We start from the raw sequence: 19,724 nt of genomic DNA on the forward strand, positions 1-19,724 counted from the left end.
GCCCGAAAGGTGAGTTGCGTTTGTAAACAGGACGCTACAAAATCATAGCATCTGCAAACACCACAAGCCCATAAACAGAACATATATTTTAAATACATGCCTGAAAGTGCAACTGCATTGTACCCAACTCTTATACCTTCAACACAAATACGAAATATTGGCTTATCTGCCTTATTTACTCTACTCAGAATGAGCGCGCTTGATTGGACTGGGCTAAACCCACGAGCACATCTCGCGAGGAGTCGCTTCGCAATGACCACTGTGACACTGTAATCATGGCGGCGGCCGCACGCCGGTTCGGCACGATAATAAACACCTTTAACGCTTATAAAAACGGTGCAGGCATTTATCTCTGCACAACTCAATCGTCCAAATGGAAAATCTCCATGCGACGGGTTGTAACAGGGCTGTGCATCGCGGCAGGAGGAATAGCTGTGTGTCAACACTGCTCCATGAAAGGAGTCGACAAAACGAGGATGATCCACGCAATCCCGGTTGTTTTTGCTAGAGAAAAGGTACGGATTAGAAAATCTGGACAAGGGTACATTTATATATTAAACACACGTCTTTACATGCTCATTATAGTGTGATGAAGTAAACAAGGCGTTCTCTCGGGACGTGTGTCACTGACGCTTTCCACTATACAGAGGTGCTGAAAACAAGGAAATCGAATTTTTGTAATCGAAATCTCCGCCCTCGAATAGGATGTATATAGCCAAGGAGACATTTACTCGTGCATAAAATGTCACCTTCACACACATTCATTTAAGTGCTTAGGATATTAATATGCGAAGCAAAAAGGCCACTGTTGAATATGCACCATTAGAGCTTATACACTTGATTATATGGTTAAATCTAAAACTTTTAAGGCTTTTTTTTTGTTGTCCACATAGAAGAATGCTTAAGGGGAACACAGCAGCAGAGAGGTTTCCAAAAAGTCTTCACTTTGAGAACTCATTATCAATTCTTCTCTCAGTTCTTCAAATGATTCTTTATTTGTTCCCCTGGAGGAATCCTAAATGTTCTATAAGGAACAATACAAGAACCATTTGTGGAGACAAAAAATATTTATTATCTAATTATTCAATGAACCATTAACAGATGGCTGAAAAACACTTATTCTAAAAGTGATATAGAAAGCTTTGTAGCCTTGAGAACTATCGATGAATACTTGAAAGTTTTTTTTCCTAAGGCTGTTCAGGTAGACACCATTGGAAAAAAAAACTATGCTATTAATTCCTTGACATGGATGTTTCTGGAAAAAAGTTTAGTGTTATATGGTAAGGCAGCATTGTTTTACCATGGTACAGCAGGCACAGCATTTGAATTACAATAGTAATGAATGAAAATCTAAGGAAATCAAAGCCTGTTTATTTTGGGTAGGTGCTTGTTCCAGAAAGCTCTATTGAGAACTACTGGTTCAGTCCTTACTGTGCTTAAAGAAGAGTGAAAAGACAAGGCTGTGCTCTAGTCATATTCTTGGCACGAGTCTGTCTGACAAGTTGGTGCAGCAGTAATCTGTAGGGGACTGCTGTCAAAAGAACCGTCACTGATTTGTTGGATCATTAAACCATACAGGTTTGGCTCAGCCTACTGTGCAATTGCCCTTACATTGTGTGTGTTTATTTCTTTGGTCTCTTATCTTGAGGTGGGTGGGGAAGAGGGCACTGGACATAACCTTAACTTGTGAAGTGAGATGCAGGAATCCAGGGCTGAGGTAACAGGACTCTGAGTCTTGGCAGCAAAGCTGACATTTGATGTGGATAATAAGTAGCATAGGCACACCTTCCCATGGTGTTTGCCTAGTGCCCAGTAGGCCTGGCTGCCTGCCACCTGGGAAAGACATCAACTCTGTCCTTGTGAGCTTAGGCTCAGTGTAGAGGAGCCATAATGTAGTTCCTCTTTCTGACTAAACATTCAGTATTTGGTATCAGTATTTGGTTGTATTAGTCTAATTTTTTATCTAATTTTTTTCTTAGAGGCACTTATGTGCAATCTAATGTCATATAAATTTGTCATAAATTCTGAATGAATTATAAGAATTATAGAAGGTTTATATGAAGGTTTTTATCCTGGCCCTTCTGCTAACACTGATTATTCACAAGTTTTCATACAAATTCTTACAACTGTGAATTCCTACAAAGTTGCAGTTACGACATGTTCATAAATACCTCACCATTTTTGGTAATTCCTTTGTTTGGATGTCAATATTTTAATCCAATGTGATTTTTTTAATTAATTGTAGACCAAGATAACAGCTGATGATGAAGAAATGGCAATGTCAGCTCATGAGCACCGGTTCCGTCTGTTTAGTTCAGTGGAGTATGAAGGGCAGCTTTACATGACACCACTAGATTTCATCGAGTCAGTTACAATGAGTGAGCCAAAAAGTAAGCACATACCCACACAACTACTCACACATAGTTTACACTCTTAAGACTACATACACCATAGCACCTAGAAGATACCACTGATTGAAAGGAATGAATGTGAAACTTTATGTCTTACTGACTGAATGAAAATGAAATCATCTGGACGTTTTTCATACAAGCAAACCACCCAGGTGACGCTTGAAAGGTAGCTATGACTGGTCATTATGAAGTCATAACACCTGCATTTAGATAGGTATCTCCACCAGCATTTTATTTAAGGACTGAGATGAAAACACTGTAAAAACTATTCCCAAATGGGTTTGAGCTCTAAGGCATCTTTCTGATGGTACTTACCTGTGGTGGAAGTTCACATCAAGACAGGTGTGGTTGGTAGTTTTGATCTTGATTCCATTTGTTTAGGAACCCTATTGTACACATGTTATTATACACTATTGTTAGAGGCTGTTATACAGTGCCATTTTTATATTATTGGAGGAAAGGTTATACCTAGGATATTTTCACAACACTTATGGCTCCACCCTGATTGGCTCTTTCACACTGCCGGTTTAAACACCACTGTAATATTAGAAAGCCACTGACTTTCTCTAGTTCAGTTTTTGTGGTTAAAAGAAAACCAGACTGGTTGGCCCTGACTTGGAGGTGAATCAAGGACTGTGTGTGGTTTCAAAATTGCCTCTGGTGAGTTGTTGGCTAGGTTGATGTAGACTAGCTTGGAGTAGCTTTAGCTTTCCTCAGGCTTAGGTAGAAAAGGGCAACTAATAGTTTGAACCTGTATGCTGTTCAACCCTGTGTGTATATTCCTGACTTAAAGTGCTTGGTATATTCAGACAGGAATAAAATCTGAGCACTAATATAAATGATGCACATTGCTTCACTATGTCAGCCACATTATTTTTAATGGCACATGCTCAGCAAAAAGGCATTGTGGTATTTATGGTTTTATGCCATGGCTATAAAGGCTGTTTGAGTGTGCTATAACAGCATATTTCTGAAAGCCTGAGTAGAGAATGTCTAAGCATAAAGAATTTAATTAAACAAATAGTAGATATTGACTATATTAATTGGTGGTTTTGTATTTGCTGGTGCATTACACTTATTATTATTTTAAATAATATTTAATAATAGTATGCATTTATGGGCCTATTGCAGTGTTCTTAGGTTCAGGACCAGAGTGCTTTGAGAAGCAGAAAGATGCACCTGCATTTTGGTGCAGGGTCAGTAATGATTTTGCAGTGGCAAGGAGAACAGCTTCATGTTTGTAGGTGCAGTGCTGAGAGAGGACAAATGCATGAACTCAGTCATGCATTTTATGACCTCTTGGCTGGATCTCAACAACTTAGCCTTGCTATTCCTTCAGAACGTCAGAGTTCACAGCATTGTCTAGTAAGATCACGAGATAGGTTTACGTGAATCTCCTATGATAAGGTTAACTAACCTAATATTCAGACTAAATAATCGACTACATTAAACCACGTTAGCATATTGCGTTAAGCTATGATTCAATAGCTGTTTAAATTTTCTTTCTTTCTGTCTAGAAAAAAAGTTTTGGCGAGCCCTGACAAGACAGGTATGATAAAACGTTCCTGTTAATGTGGTGTATGATACAGAATTTATTTGTATTTCATTGACAGATTATTTAAATGTTTATTTCTTTTTGAAGGATTTAGATAAGATTCTCTCAGATACACCTCCTGTTTGGAAAGGATCATCCAGGCTTTTCAGGAATTTAAATGAAAAAGGTGAGAATTCACAACAAGTAAATACTTGTATATATTTGTTCTCCTCAGGATATTTACATTTATATTTTGAAGGCTGAGCAAAAGTACACAGAGATTTTAAAAGCATTTATAACTCAAGTGAATTGATTAGTAAGTGCTTAAACAGTCTTTCTACCTGAGGGTCTGAGTTGTCATACTGTAACGGGAAGCAAAAAAAAACATTTTGTATTTGATCCTTGTGAGCTACTGTAGTAATCCCAGTAAGGCAGTTTTATAAAAGAAATCAGATAGCTGACTTACTCAGTGAGCTGCTGTCTTTTTTCCAAGAGAAATGAAACCATATGAACAAAGGCAAGCCAGTAGCAAGCTGCACTCCAGACTGGAAAAAGCAAAGCATGGATTACCCTCTGTTTTCAAGAAGGACTGTAATTTGGTGCAGGAATATATTGGATCAGATTCTACTGCAACATTCTAATGCAGGTTTATTTAGTCATCCAGATAGCAATGTACAAAAACATTTATAATTTATGCTTTGCAATGTTTGAAAAGCACAGACGATTATTTGATGCACTGCTAGTCAATGGTATCAGTAACTGCATCAGATGGACAAATGTAGAGGATGTAGATCTGGAATTTTGGAGTAGTGTGGAGCTGGACATCTAGTGATGAATAATTTGTAATATTCTTTCATAAGACGTATATTGAGTAAGTTGTGAAGATTTGTGAATCTCGAAGTGGTGAATGCAAAGATTTTTATCGTCTCATGACTCATTTATAAAGAATTCACACCCACATATGGACCTTCACCAAACTGTTGCTACAAACTTGGAAACACACAATTGTCTAGAATGACTTTATATACAGAAGATTTATGCTGACCCTGTGCGAAGTGAGTTCCATGAAAAAAACGGTTTGCCAAGGATGGTGTGAATTAAATTCAATTAAATCTGGAGTGTTTTGTTCAAAAGCACATATGAATCTTGTTCAGCGTCCACATAATTCTGGCCAAAAAGGTATACAGTATATATTCATTTTTTCAGTTAATTTCATTTGTCAACAAAAATGATCAATAAAGAAGTGTCAGTAAAGAAAGGGAAATATAGTGTAATATACCACTTTTCAGACAAAAAAAAGTCAAGCGTTTTTCCTGTAAAATTGGCAAAGTCAGAGTCTCCAGAAGATTGTGACAGGCTCTCCAAAAGGCTTAAAAAACTTACCCAATTTAAAGCACTGTGACCCTGGCCAGGCAATGACCGCTGCAAGCTACTGTTAATTAACCTGATCACTGTTTGCCCCGGAAACCTAAATTATCAACCAATCATGTGGCATCAGCACAATGCATAAAATACTATAAAGTGCAGTAAACATTAATAAAATTAAATATTTTGTGTGACAACCATTTGCCCTTTTTTAATTAGTCGTCTAAGGTATAATTTGTGCAGTTTTGTAACTCAATCAGCTGGAAAAAATGACTTAAATCTGCCACGGTTCTTCTGGAGACTCCATCTGTCACATATGCTGTTTGCCATCATACAAAACCCAGCAGCCTTCATTATATTTTTATCTGAAAAGTTGCATAATATGTTGCTTTCTTCACTGACAGACATTTCTCTCTAACATTGAATGTATTTGTTGGAAAAGTTCTTTGAAATGTTTTCATACTGATTTACGTTAAGTTATAAAATTAACATCTATAACAAAATTTGTTTGGTGCATGAGACCTTTGCACAGTAAAGTATCTACATAATATGGCCAAAGTATGTAGTCACCATGTAGTGACCATCACACACATATATGTGTCTAACACAAACTGTTGCCTCACACTATAAATCTTTATAGCATTGTAATTGCCTTTATCTTAAAATAAGAGATCCAAACCTGATCCATCATGACAATACCATGAACACAAAGTGAGTTCTATGAAGACATGGTTTGCCAAGTTTGGTGGCCTGCACAGAGACCTGACCTCAACCCCACTGAAGAACACCTTTGAGATTAACTGGAATGCAAATCTGCAACATAGGCCTCCTCGCCTTACATCTGTGTCCAGCATTGCTCTTGCTCTTATGGCTGAATGGGCAAATCCACAGCCACAATATAAACAGAGTTATAGTTTATTTTTAACAGAATTAATTATCATGGAGTCTATCTATCTATCTATCTATCTATCTATCTATCTATCTATCTATCTATCTATCTATCTATCTATCTATCTATCTATCTATCTATCTATCTATCTATCTATCTATCTATCTAGATAGAGAGATAGATAGACAGATACTGTTCTTTTAAATTCTAAAGGTACACTTTTCCTCCGTACACTTAAGTTTTAAAATGTTTTTAAAAAGACAATGACTTGATCTATAAACAAAGCTTGTGTCAGACGTTGAGGAGATCTGTTTGAACTCTGCAGTGTTGAGACTTGTCCCTCTGACAGCTCCCCATCACAGACGATAGTATGAATTCTAAGAATGGCATTGGATTACATTGCTCACACTGACACTTTGTGTGAATCATTTCTGAGAATGTTTGTATTTCTGACAGCATCTGCTCAAGCATATGGGCTCAGTTTCTTTCTGCAAGACTGAAGCTGGCTCTTGTCTGGATGTCTGCAAAACCGTTTAACCTTCATACACAGAACAGGCCCAAACCTATGTTGTTACTTTGCTGGTTCATCATCTGTCTTATTGTGGCTGGCTTGCACAGTTAAAATATGAGATTGCGGAAATCTCCAAAAAAATAGCAAAAGATCTAGATCATTTGAGATGAAAAGATTTGTCCTGATAAAGACGGTTTAGATTAATATAGTCTACTTTAGAAAAAAGAACAACTTTTCCTAGTAGTTTATTTACAAAAGTGCAAGAGGCCACATATGTTTGAGCCCACAATAGTTCTAGTATAGATGTGTCAGGTTTTATGGCCTAATAAACATTTGTAAAAGCTCCTTATGTGTTTCTCAGACAAGTTCAGCAAAAAAGAAATTTAGTGCCAGTTGCACTGAGTATTAGGTATTGATTATTTTAAGCACTTTGCTAGACATACTGACATCCTTCCCCACAAGACTCAAAGCAGTCAGCCCTTAGCTATCTGTGTTTGAGTCACTATCTCTGCCTGCAAACAAAAGCTTGGGAATGCTTTCAACGGTCACAACAATTTTCCTTAAGTCTCTCCCTGACTGAATCCTGACAGTTGCTCTTCCTTTTCTCGCTTCTTGCACAACAAAAGGACTAGCAGTCCTGAAAGAAGAACACACACCCCACATCAAGCATGCCCAATCAGCAACAGATCACTTGAGAATATTTTACACCTAGGAAAACAAACAGAGGATGGCCCAGGAGCCAGGCACTCAGGCTGCTTTTGTTTGGGTTTGTGGCCAGCCTGATTACTTGAGTTTAACTGTCTCTATTTGCGCAAAAAAAAAAACAACAACAACAACAAAAAAAACACCAAATAAGAGTAAAAAAGGGAATCCCCTTAGATGTTATCAATGGCTAAGGAGGGATGTTGTGTTTGAAATGACATATGGTAGTTTGATTTTGAGTTAGCTTAAGGTCTAGGGATCTAAAGGCTTTAATTAAGCCTCTCTCTCTCACCTGTGTGGACACACACACACATAACTTATATTGTTCAATACTTATTGCACTACCTCAACCCTTGTGTTTATTACATCTGCTGCTATATTTATATTTATGTTTATTTCTATTTTGCACTACCTCAACCACTGCTATTGTATTTTTGCACAATACATTGTCAGGTCTCAAAATTGTACATCATCTCATTTTATTTCATTTAATTTACATTTCATTGCACATGTTCTTTTTCGTTTTTCGGCGCTAAATGTCCTGTGTTTTTGTGTTGTCTTTTTTGTACTTATTGTCTTGTCGTTGTTTGTGCGCAACATTGTCTTGTTTGCACCTAAACTTTGCACTTTATGTGGCTTGAACAAACTTCGGTCCTAGCTCTGTGTTGTTTTTTGTGTTTGAACTATATATTGTATGTTTATGTAGCACCAGATCCTGGAGAAACGTTGTTTCATTTCACTGTGTACTGCGTCAGCTATATGTGGTTGAAATGACAATAAAGCTTCTTGAATCTTGAATCTTAATACTTTATCATATATAACTGTTAAGAATGATGTATTATGTTTTTCAGGCATCATCTCATATACAGAGTATCTATTTCTTCTTTGCATTTTGACAAGTGAGTATGAATGAGCGTTCAACGAATGGCATGATTTTTTTTAAACGTTTCAATGTTACACTATTCTAGCTGCGTCAATGTCAAATTTTTTTTTTGTCATTGTCTAGAGCCTCAGGCAGGATTTAAGATAGCTTTCAACATGTTTGATGCAGATGGCAATGAAATGGTCGACAAAAGGGAGTTTATGGTGGTATGTTTTCCCTTTGTTTATACTTATCTAACTAACTCAACGTGTGTAAGCAAATGTCAAATAAAACACTTTTCTCCCGTAGCTAGAGGAAATATTTCGTAAGAAAAATGACAAAAGAGGTGGAGAGACTGACAGCTCATCACAAGTGGTAAGAGAAACAAGAAATTCTTTCACAGTATTCCGATAAAAGACAGAATCAGTGCCATCTTGATATACGTTAACCAAGTTTAAACCAGTAATTGTAAAAACTGGAGTAATATTACCAAATCGTCCATGATGGCTGTACAATATAGAATGGTATGGAAGTTAACAGATGGCTAGAAGAATTGTATTCTCATTTTCTTTGATGTTATCTGCAAGAATGTGGAACTGTATGGATACCAAGGTTCGGTCAGCCATGCTGTATGTATCTGAACACATGAGAAAACCTGTAAAAGTTTGCATGCTTTGTTTCTTTGTCTGCCTGTTGATGTGTGTATTGCATGATGCAATTTAGAATGTGTCCATCAGAGAGATTTGTGAATGTCCATTTTGTGATGTGATGTTTGTACTAGGAACAGTGGTTGAGGTAGATATTTAAAACAAACTTGGGCCTGCTTCACCATTATTGAGCTTTTCTGACAGGCCCAGAGTGATGTCTTTTTTTTTTCACCATGAATTGTGTCACATTTAAGTAAAGTCAAAGGAAGTGACCCTTATACACTGCTCTGCCTTAGAAAGGCAAGACAATGTGTTCTAATGGATCTTGGCCGAATGCAATCTGAAACATGTTTCCATTGTCTGCGACAGCACCAAAAGAAGACCAGATGATTTATGTTACTCGTCTACTGTCAGGTGGGGTTCGCTGAGGCGTGGTTGCCCAGATCGTGCTTAAAAGGCCCTCACCCAGAGACAGACCATTCCTCCTGGACCCCCATGTTTTATTTTTACAGTTACTTGAAAAGTGGTATTCAAGCTCAGATTACCTTTTTGTAATAGTCTAACTATGAAGAGCCATGTGTCAGTCACAGCAAACACTGAAGTGGGAACCAGTCTCAGCAGGGACTAGGAAAACCAGCAGGTTTTTTTTAACCTTTTTTTCAAGGGAACTGTATGTGTACCTAGGGTCTCGTCTAACATGAATTAGTCTTAATTGCTATCTGTGAGGTCTACTTTTTGATTATAATGTAAAGCCAATTTTTGGACAGTATAGACATTATAGAACAGTTTTGTAAAATAGGTTGTCTTACTGAATAAAGGAAAGATAAATAAAAGTCAACACATACAAAAAGTATAAATAGATGAATGAGATCATGTTGATATCAGTAGGCAAAGCAAGCTGTTGTACATGAGCTGACAGTTCAAAAGCACAAGCCTTCAAGTTCAGGGACGCTGTGTCACAAGCACTAATCACACAAGTCAAAGGGTAAATAATTCTTAAGAGACAGCCAAACAAGTTCAGGCCTTGGAGGATTGTTATGATGGTGTGATTTTATAAAAGACAAAGGTACATGTAGTAATTCCTCAATGATCATCAAGATAAAAATAACATAGTTCCTAGTATTAACATGTTGTATTGGAGTATTGTTTTGTTTTCAATGTCTAACCAAAACTAGATTTGTAGGTGTGAGTTCATTAAAGCTCTGTGATGTTTCTCTTTCTCAATACAAATTGAAAGAACTGTCATAATGAAACAATTTTAAAAAAACAGTGACTTCATATTTGTGCTGTCTTCACAGATTTCTCTATTGCCAGTAAACCTAATGGCAGCTGACTAACCTATTGTTTACGGTTCTCTCTGTATTTGGGAGTGGTGCATGTTTTCCATGGATTGCATGGTTTGCATGGTGACAAAAAAGTAATTATTACCTGTCATGATCTTGTAGATTGTCCCTGTTACAAGCATGTTTTTTCCTTCTGCCTAATTGTGGAAGACACTGTTTCTGTGCATTTTCCAGTCATTTAATTGTTGAATGATTGTTTTGAAGGTGCTAACAGCTGTACATTTGATATGCAGGCTCTTAAAAAAGAACAACAAAGGTTTGAACCCAAAAGCTTCTGGGATGTGCTGAAGCATGGTGCAAGAATTGTTCTCTTTTCAGATCTGGTGGAGGTACAAACATCCTCTGTCTCATCACTGTTCTAACTAACTAATTCTATTTGTACATACTATCAATACATTTGATTTCTCTGAAGTTTAGTTTTCATATATTTTCCCCATCATTTAAGATTCCAGTGTTGCTTCAGACCATTATCACTACCAGGATGAAACAATCGTTCAGTTTAAATATATCATTCAAAAGCTGTTTACATCTGCTTGCTAAGAGCTTTGCGATCTAGTGACTAGAAAGGTCAGAGTGCATACGGTTACAGTGTATTTCTTTTGTTTTTGGAATATTTTGCAGTGATTGGACTTAGGATAAGGTACAATGGGAGCTTGTTGCTAAGGGGAAAGCCTCATCATCCTCAACAACAGATCCACCTTATAAGGAAAGAACAGTGATATGACTAAAGTGCAGATTTTTTTTTTGTTCGTTTGTTTTTGCATGAGACCCTGTTTGATATCTGGCATGGATCAACTGCTCTTAAATACAAAACTAGCTTCCTAAGCAACTAAACACCCAACTGATAACTAGTGCACAACACTAAATGTTCAGAAAGTCAAAAGCAAGGATGTGAGGCACTGACTTCCTTAAAAAACAATTCTGTGGTGTTTCTTTGGAAAAAGGTTGACAACTCATGTATGTGTTGTTTTGCCAAACATACCACATGTAATTGTCTGTGTGATTATCTTCTCAACCAGACGTTTATGATGAGTAATTACTTTCACTTTATTCATCACAGCATGTACAAGAGAATATTGCTGACACAACTCTGTTGGTGCATTTCTTTGGAAAAAAGGGAAAAACTGAACTGAACTTTGAGGACTTCTACAGGTAAAAGGCAAATTATGTAATTTTGTAAAGAAATAGTTCTGTTCTATTCCTTATACATGGATCATGCAGTTGCTTCTGTTTGGTTGTAGCTCTTATATCACTTAAACATTCAACGGTGGCATGTCCACTCAGCACTGCATCTACACCTTCTACTCTCTACAGATTCATGGACAACCTGCAGACAGAAGTCCTTGAGATTGAGTTCCTTGCCTATTCGAAAGGCATGACTACCATCAGTGAGGAGGACTTTGCCCGAATTCTTCTGCGCTACACCACTGTGGACAACATCAGCAGCTACCTGGAGAATGTGCATCGGAGCATACCTGATGAGAAGGTAAAGGCTTCTGCTCTTCTTGACCTCTTTATCCACACAATGTTGTGCACAAAACAGTGACCTTTTTGGACTAGCACAATTTAAATCTTTTTCCAAAGGCCAAAAAATGAAATCACTGCCTGTTATTGCTGTGCCCATGTTCATCATTGAATTTCTTTATCATGTCACACTCCACAGTGGTGGTTAATGGCTCCTGTGAAAGTGGACTCAGGCCTTTAAAAATTTGTAGATTTTTAAAAAATAAGTATTTCTGTGTTTATCTAGCATAGGGATAATATTCTTATAGAAAAGTTCCCAAAAAATCAAATGCTTATTTAATTAAAGTCAGTGGTGATATAAAACCAATATTGCTCTGTTATTTTCAAAAGTCTGTGTACGTTTATCTGAACAGAGATACTGAAAGCCAACAGTGTCCTTATAACCGATGACCGATGATATCAGTGATAAAATAATTAATTTCTTTATATTGAATAAAATGTCCAATATGTTGATTTCCATTCCATCTGCACTATGGAATGCCAGTGTCCTGGTAAAAGGGTTACATGTATCTCTCTCCTTCAGTGTTTGGATTTTTAAAAAGTAGTGTAAGGGCTATACCTGGAGTTAGATTATAATACAGCAACTTTTTAGAACTATCACTCATTTATATCAACCAAAATGTACTTGACTATTTTAAATGTATTTAAACATAAACAAACAAACAAACAAACAAATAAATAAATAAATAAGCCAAAATATTAATTTGTATTATGAAGGCCACAGCTTTTATTTAATGATGCTTGGTTATCCTTAGAAAAGGTTGTTCATTTTGTCAGTATCCATTTGTTTTTCATCATACAGATATTAAACAAGCTAAAGACATGTTCTTTTTTTTGCAATATTGAACAAACATTCCTCACTGTGTTCTTTCATACCAGTATATTGATGATGCATATTGGCCACAGATTAATATTTCCCTCCAGAGGAATTGCTTCATTGCTTTTCACAAGTTAGCCTAAATTATACAGCAGAAATCAATGAATATACTCAGCTGGGATGTTTACTTGAGACTAATAGAATATAGAGTCCTGGTTTTGATTTCGTCTGTTCAAACCCACTCGTGCATAGAAAAGTTTGTTCACCTTCTGAGGTGGCTGTTGGTAGATGTCCGTTGATGATCAAGTGTGTCTTATCACCATGTTAAGTGATATTTTATGTAGTTCCACTTCTAACAACAGCCAAGCATCACATGTTAGTCATTAGTTCATTTGTAAAACAGACATAAGAATGGTGCTGTAGAAAGAAAAAGGGTCTAGTGACTGAAAATGGATGAGTGGAATTCAATAGACTGGTAGGCGGTAATCCACTAGTCCTGAGGTGTTTTGGATAGATTCCCTTTGTTATTGTTTATGTGAGAATCAGGTTAATCTTCTTTGGAAAAAAAATCTACAGACTGCTTGACCTTAAAACCGAGTGCTGACAGCTCGAGTCATAGGCCTGGAACAGGACCTGGGTGGGTATACTTTGACTGTTTGACTAAGTTATTTCCTGTCTTTGGATCTGTTATCTGTCTGACAGCTTCAAGGTCCCTGAGATACTTAAGGTTTCCCTCTGATTGAGAGAGAGTTAAGTCTGCCATAGTTAATGTGTTGTTCAGAGCTCTGCATTTGTTATCGGCAACATTATTCTCAGGGTTGAGACATCTGTTGGACGGTCATTATTTTTATGAGTTTTCTCCCAGAGAGAGCACCTTTGATATCATAAGCTCTCTGGTTTGTGTAGAATGTTTTTTTTCTTGATGTAATGCTTAAGAGGGATTAGGTTTCTTTAAAAAATACATTTATTTTGCATATATAATCCTATTTAGAATCTCATGATAGTTATTTATTGTTTCTTGTAGGGAATCACTTTTGAGGAATTCAGGTCATTCTTTCAGTTTCTCAATAACTTAGAAGACTTTGCCATTGCCATGCAAATGTACAACTATGCAAGCCGACCAATTGGACAAGGTAAAAAAAAATTCCATACCAGTATCACCCATTTTGTCCATACTTTTTGTTGCCTATTTCATCCTTTAAGCAGATGCTGTACACTGAAACATTTCCACTTGATTTCATGCACAGATGAGTTTGCACGTGCAGTCTACGTTGCCACAGGCTTGAAACTCTCCAAACACCTTGTGAACATTGTCTTCAAGATATTTGATGTGGATCACGATGACCAACTTAGCTACAAGGAGTTCATTGGCATCATGAAGGACCGCCTGCATCGAGGCTCCTGGGTAAATGGGACAAGAGGGTCAGCCGTTCCACAGCTGGGGCTGTTTAAACACTGTTTATCTTCCTTTTACAGCAGCCTGGGTGACAGCAGGGTTATAAACCCCCAATCAATCTGAGGGAAAAATGTCCGTGTAGAGGAAATCACAACACAACAGTAGCCTAATGTGATACAGACTGAAAGGGCAGAGTGCTGTTAGTTAATAAGTTATTATGTACGGGTTCATTTGGATCCTGTTTGAGGCATCGGTCAATAAGGTATTCCACTTGCTATTTGAGAACATAGATTCTACTGTAGATGAAGCTCTATGTTAATTTTTTGACTTCTGAAGGTCTTATTCAAGGACCCAATAGTGACAGAACGGGGATTCAAACTCACAAACTTCTGATCTGATGTCCAAAGCCTCTAACAAGTGAGTCACCACAGGGATTATAAGCTCAGTATTGCCAGAGAGCTACTGAGCCTTGACCAAGACACCGTCACACTCCTAGACTTGTTCAACACTTTTATTAGGATTTTATCCTGTTGCTTCTCTATTTTCAAACTACAGATACTATACACATTTAATAAACATTTCATACTGTATTCTTGTGCAAAAGAGAATATAATGATACTTATGTTTTTGCTATTATTAGTTGGTAATCTATAAAACAACTCAATTTGTTTAGAGCTTTTCCCTCCCGAGGAATGCTCTTCTTTATCTTAAATTACACAGCAGAAAGCAATGCGAGTGCTCAGCCAGGATCTGGATGTGGTGGGAAGTCTAATCCAAAACAGAATCCTGTTTTACTTAGTCAATCCCATCCATGCATAAAGAGGATAAAATATTAGAGATATTATATATAATCCTCACAGTACTTAGTTAACTTGTCAAATAAAACAGAAGAAAGCCCTGATGAAAGATAGGTCTAGTGCCTGAGAATGGTAAGTGGAATGACTGGACTTTTGGACTTTTGGAATTCACTAGTCTAGTACTTTTTCCTTTGTATTTGCTTATGTGAGAAACCTGTGGGAAAAACTTACAAACAGCGTCATCAAAAAAGATAGAGAGAAAAATCTGCAAAATCAACAAATAAAACTATGCATTTCAGTGCAGTGGCATATACTGTGTGTAGAGGTGTATTCTATAGCATGGCTGACCATTTGCCTGAAGATTTTCTGCCATCTAGTGGTCTTAGCTACAGCGTTGTGCCTATTTTTATTTTTTTTATTTTTTTTGTAATTTTGCACTCAATGACCTTAGGACTGCTGTTCCATTTAAAATTGCTGTCTTCTGTCTTTTTAAATGCACACACACACACACACACACACACAAACACACTCTCTCTCTCTCTCTCTCTCTCTCTCTCTCTCTATCTCACACACACACACACCTGTAATTTTTTGCAGGCTCAGTTGATTTTTGATATTTTGACACTTATTCTATCTTCTGTTTCTTATTTACTTTTAGGGATATCGAGGAGAGGAGAGGTTCACCTCCTTTAAGGCCTGTATGAAGAAAGAACTGTCTGCAAAATAGTTTGGGAAAAGAAAGAAATATATAGCCTTAATCTTACCTTTATAGTTATTTAGTATTTGTAGCTACTCTCAGTGAAATTAGCGATATTGTCTTCAATAGACAAAAGCAGGCTTGGTAGTATGATTTTGCTTTTGGGAGCTTTAAACAAATGACTAGAGCATAAAAGCATGGTTCGTTTTGACTGAGGCTTTGCCTAGGCATCAAATAACTCTGTAATATTAATGTGCTGGTCGATTAACAGATACTAGATACTGGCCAGACTCTAGGTCAGTGAGGAGAACTGGCATAGTGTTATATATTATTATACAGTTAAGATTCATGAAAAAAACTAGTTACTGCCTTTGGATGCTAAAAGTATATGTAGGACGTTAGCTGTTACATTAGGAATTGCGTAATTTAAATTTTACTATAGCTAGTTGCAAATTAGACTATAAGTTAGACTATAGCTACTGACCTATTTGTAATATTAATGTCTTAAATGCTTATTTGATGTCAACTAGTAAAAATTCTTGCTTAGCATATCTTTTTACAGCAATAGCCATAAGACTGAAGACTCACTCAGAGAACCTCTATGTGATAAGCCATTGAATCAGATTAAGCAAGTACCTCCAGGAATTATGCCAGTACATTTCCACTGAAACACTTGCAGGGCCCTTTAACTCTAATGAGAGCAAAATTATTAAACATTTCAATTATACATACAAGCATTTTAAAAAAACAGAAACATTTCGAACTATTTTATAAAGATTTTATAACCTCAGTTTCACCTATACAGGATTCTTCTCGAGGCCTTATGCAGAAATGCAGCATGCCTTCATTAAACAACTAAGGCGAATTCATACTGGGTTTATCACTATATTTTTCTATGTAGTCTTATATATATATTATGTCAGGACCTGTTAAATTTATATTGAAGTTATTTTCAACTGTTTTCTGAAGTCAACATGTATGATGATGATGTTGATGATGTTGCATGAAATCATTTTAAAGATCCTTAAAGGTATAATTTCAGATTTTAATACTTAAATAATAGCACATAACCCTGTCTTAATGTATTTTGTATGACAGCCTAATATGGTCTATGAATCATCATGACCTTAATATCATAAGCTGCTATATCCTTGGAAGCTTATCATTCTATATGTTTGAATAGAATCTGGCTTCAGAAGGCATTTCTTATTAGACATCACCTTCTCTGGCCACATTTTCAATCAGGATTATTATCGTTTGGCTATAAACAACATTTAATACCAGGTTATATTTAAATGATCAGGACCATGCCCTGCTCTCTGTGGAGGTGATGCCTTCATAGTGAGAAGGATGAAATCACAGATATTTTTAAAGTCAATCCAGCAGTGATGTCTGTGTATTAGTCTTTTGAAAAGACGGCTACTCTGAAAACACAAAAACTGTATCATCAGGAGTAGATATTAGACTGAAGAAATAACCTACACTTTACATTGTGTACGTGTTTAACTTTTGTTATGTTGTGGTTGCTACATTATCTTTATAAGCTATGCTAATTATTGCCTCTGTATTTTGCTCATTTTAATGTAGGGTACAGCATAACAGTACATTTTGATTGGATTTATATTTTCCAGATGATTGTCTTACTGCTTTTTTTCTCTGCTATGATTAATATGATTTGTGCTTAAAGTTGACTTGTTTGCTTGGAAGATTAAATATGAAGGCGAGTTTACAGTAATCCCTTTAATAAAGACTGATAAAAAAAAATTTTTTCTTCTTGCTTAAATTTGGAATGAGCCCATGCTCTGAGTGTTTTCCCATCAAAAATTTCCTAAAAATTTTGCAGCCCTGTAGACTCCCAGACTAGGTGGAAATTGATGCACATATGGAGACAGAACCTGTAAATTAGCCAAATTTATGTGATTTAAATCATAATTATCTAGCGACAGTCTACTTTCTATTCATTAGCACACTTTCACTAACACTTGTCGGGAGGTTGCATGATGTATAGATGCAAGTGCAGTTGTATTAAAAAAGAGCAAAGCAGACAACCCAAAGTTAAAAGCAGACAGGGTCAGACTATAAGCAACCAGAATACACTAGGCAAGGACAAACTCAAAGTTGTTGTTGTTGATGTTTTTGTTGTTGTCCTTCACTGCTGCTCCCTGTTTGGATCATCCAATCTGCATATTGTGATTTTGGCACAGGTTTTTCATCAGATGCCCTTCGTGACGCAACCCTCCCATTTGATCTGGGCTTGAGAGTTAACCCCTCAAAGTATACAGTCAAAATTTCAATCCAGAATGTCAATCAAAAGTAAAGGCTCAGAATCAACAATGGAAAGATAAAGGAGTGAGATTTCAGGAGTGAGGTTAATCAAAGGACTTATTGTGACTAATTTATAATATTATAATTATAATTTATGTTATGTAATTCATATATTCATTAATGATTGAATTAATAATAATAATAATAATAATAATAATAATAATAATAATAATAATAATAATAATTGTTATTATTATTATTGTTTTATTTATTTTTTGTTTGTTTCTTTCTTTATATTCCAATTATGAATAATTTTTTAATAAAATGCTGGAAATGTCATGTTATTCTTGAAAATTTAAAAAACACTTAATGAGCCCAGCTGTATGTAACCTGTTGGCACTTCAGCAGCATTGGTGTATTTACTTTCCAACAACTGCTAAGCCACATAATCTTCGCTAGACACTCACCACATTGCTAACATACTTTGTGTGAGCCTCTAACTGTCTAACTGCTCAGATCAGCTTACTTAACAAGACAGAGCTTAATAAGAAACTCTTACATAGCGTTCAGGTAGCTGCTCAAAATACCTCACAATAACTTTTTGTTCCTCTCTTCTATACATGCAGCTACATATTTACATAAAATAAGACAATATGTAAAATGAGAATAATTCACAGAAATTAGAATAATTCATTATTTTGTAATATGAGTATACAGTATAGTTTGGTATAAATTTGAATTATGACAAGCACTGAGAAATACAAACATGTCTCTTACAAAATATTAGCCATTGCACTGGACAATTTCATTAAAGGTGGCTTTGTTTTTTTAGATCCATATATTTTAGTCTTACATAGCAGTACACATAAAATTTACAAACTGTGTTATCATCAAGACTGGATAAAGGGAAAGTGTGGAACGGTGGGTAACATTATCACCTCACACATCCAGGGTCCTGAATATGATCTGCTTATATTCTGTGTATGCTCAGAATCTGTCAGTGTGGAGTTTTGCATGCTCTCCATGTATCCTCTTGGATTTCTTCCAGATTCCCTAGTTTTCCAAAACATCCCAGTAGGTGGACTGGCTATTCTAAATTGGCTCTAGCTGTAAACAAGTGTGCAGATGGGTGTGTGTAATGTCCTGTGATAGGTATGTGTATCCCTGACTTGTGTTAGGTGTTTCCAGGACAGGTTCCAGATCTACTGTGGCTAAGAGCAGCACAGTATTTTCTAACTGGTTGTATGGTGAGTCCAGATGCCTTCATGTTTCCCTGGTGAAAACTTACAATATTACATTTGTGTGTGGCACAGACTGTCAATATGTTGCCTATTCTGCAACAAAGAGCTGCAGCTTCTTTTGGCTAAGCAGTTCTTCCAATCTGCATCTACTGACTGATCTGCAAGGAGTTGACTGACTCCTGGTGGTGGACACTTGGGCCAAGATATCAGGCAGCTCTCAAGACACTTAGCTTATAAATGTGATCAGGTGTGGTTGATAGAAAAACTTATGTGCAACTCAGCTCTGCAGAAAACACCTTGGGCCTGCTGCTTAGATAGGATGGTAAAGGTTATAGACATATTTCCATTGTGCCTTGCTTGGGGGTTCTCAAGCTCCATCAAAGTTGCCACTCTGTCCCAAGACTTTTGTTCCCCATAGAACAGATATGCTATAGGAAAGTTACACCCCACAACATCAGTTTCCAACCTGAGAAGGATGGACCAATCCCTGAAATCTCTCCTGAAGATGTAGGCTGGCACATGCAGTAAAGGAGCCTGTTGAGGATGCTTAGTGATCCCACTGGGTTTCCTAGAAATGTGAGCAATCCAAAAGTGGGTCATTAGCCTGCAGATGGACCCCAAACACCAAAAAACTGAAATGTGTCCTGGTTTCAGTAAAAGGAGCCCAAGAATGGACTAATTGGAGACGTAGAGCACTCCTACTAGTTGGATTGGGTACGCAGC

The 19,724-nt window shown here is 36.7% G+C and overlaps 1 protein-coding gene across 4 annotated transcripts; it reads left to right on the forward strand.

Annotated features, from left to right (window-relative positions):
* The first annotated feature begins 61 nt into the window (after positions 1–61).
* micu3b (mitochondrial calcium uptake family, member 3b) lies at positions 62–17,242 on the forward strand. Of its 4 annotated transcripts, XM_058397568.1 has the most exons (14): positions 62–515; positions 2,246–2,390; positions 3,929–3,960; positions 4,054–4,132; positions 8,264–8,311; positions 8,419–8,501; positions 8,584–8,649; positions 8,862–8,903; positions 10,498–10,593; positions 11,325–11,416; positions 11,579–11,750; positions 13,630–13,738; positions 13,853–14,010; positions 15,457–17,242. In XM_058397568.1, the coding sequence occupies exons 1-14, from the start codon at positions 276–278 to the stop codon at positions 15,523–15,525; spliced, it is 1,431 nt and encodes a 476-aa protein (XP_058253551.1). In that variant the 5' UTR covers positions 62–275; the 3' UTR covers positions 15,526–17,242. The 4 variants fall into 4 exon arrangements, with proteins under 4 accessions (XP_058253551.1, XP_058253553.1, XP_058253552.1 ...); XM_058397570.1 differs by lacking the exon at positions 10,498–10,593 and having other exon boundaries at positions 63–515; XM_058397569.1 differs by lacking the exon at positions 8,862–8,903 and having other exon boundaries at positions 64–515.
* The last annotated feature ends 2,482 nt before the right edge of the window (positions 17,243–19,724 follow it).

Source organism: Hemibagrus wyckioides, linkage group LG08 (genome assembly GCF_019097595.1).
Source record: "Hemibagrus wyckioides isolate EC202008001 linkage group LG08, SWU_Hwy_1.0, whole genome shotgun sequence".
NCBI lineage: Eukaryota > Metazoa > Chordata > Actinopteri > Siluriformes > Bagridae > Hemibagrus > Hemibagrus wyckioides.

Excerpts from the sequence above, each read along its gene's own strand:
- micu3b (XM_058397568.1), top strand. The coding sequence starts at position 276 with ATGGCGGCGGCCGCACGCCGGTTCGGCACGATAATAAACACCTTTAAC. Across the intron at positions 2,391-3,928 it reads TACAATGAGTGAGCCAAAAA|AAAAAAAGTTTTGGCGAGCC; the intron begins GTAAGCACATAC and ends CTTTCTGTCTAG. Across the intron at positions 8,312-8,418 it reads TCTTCTTTGCATTTTGACAA|AGCCTCAGGCAGGATTTAAG; the intron begins GTGAGTATGAAT and ends GTCATTGTCTAG.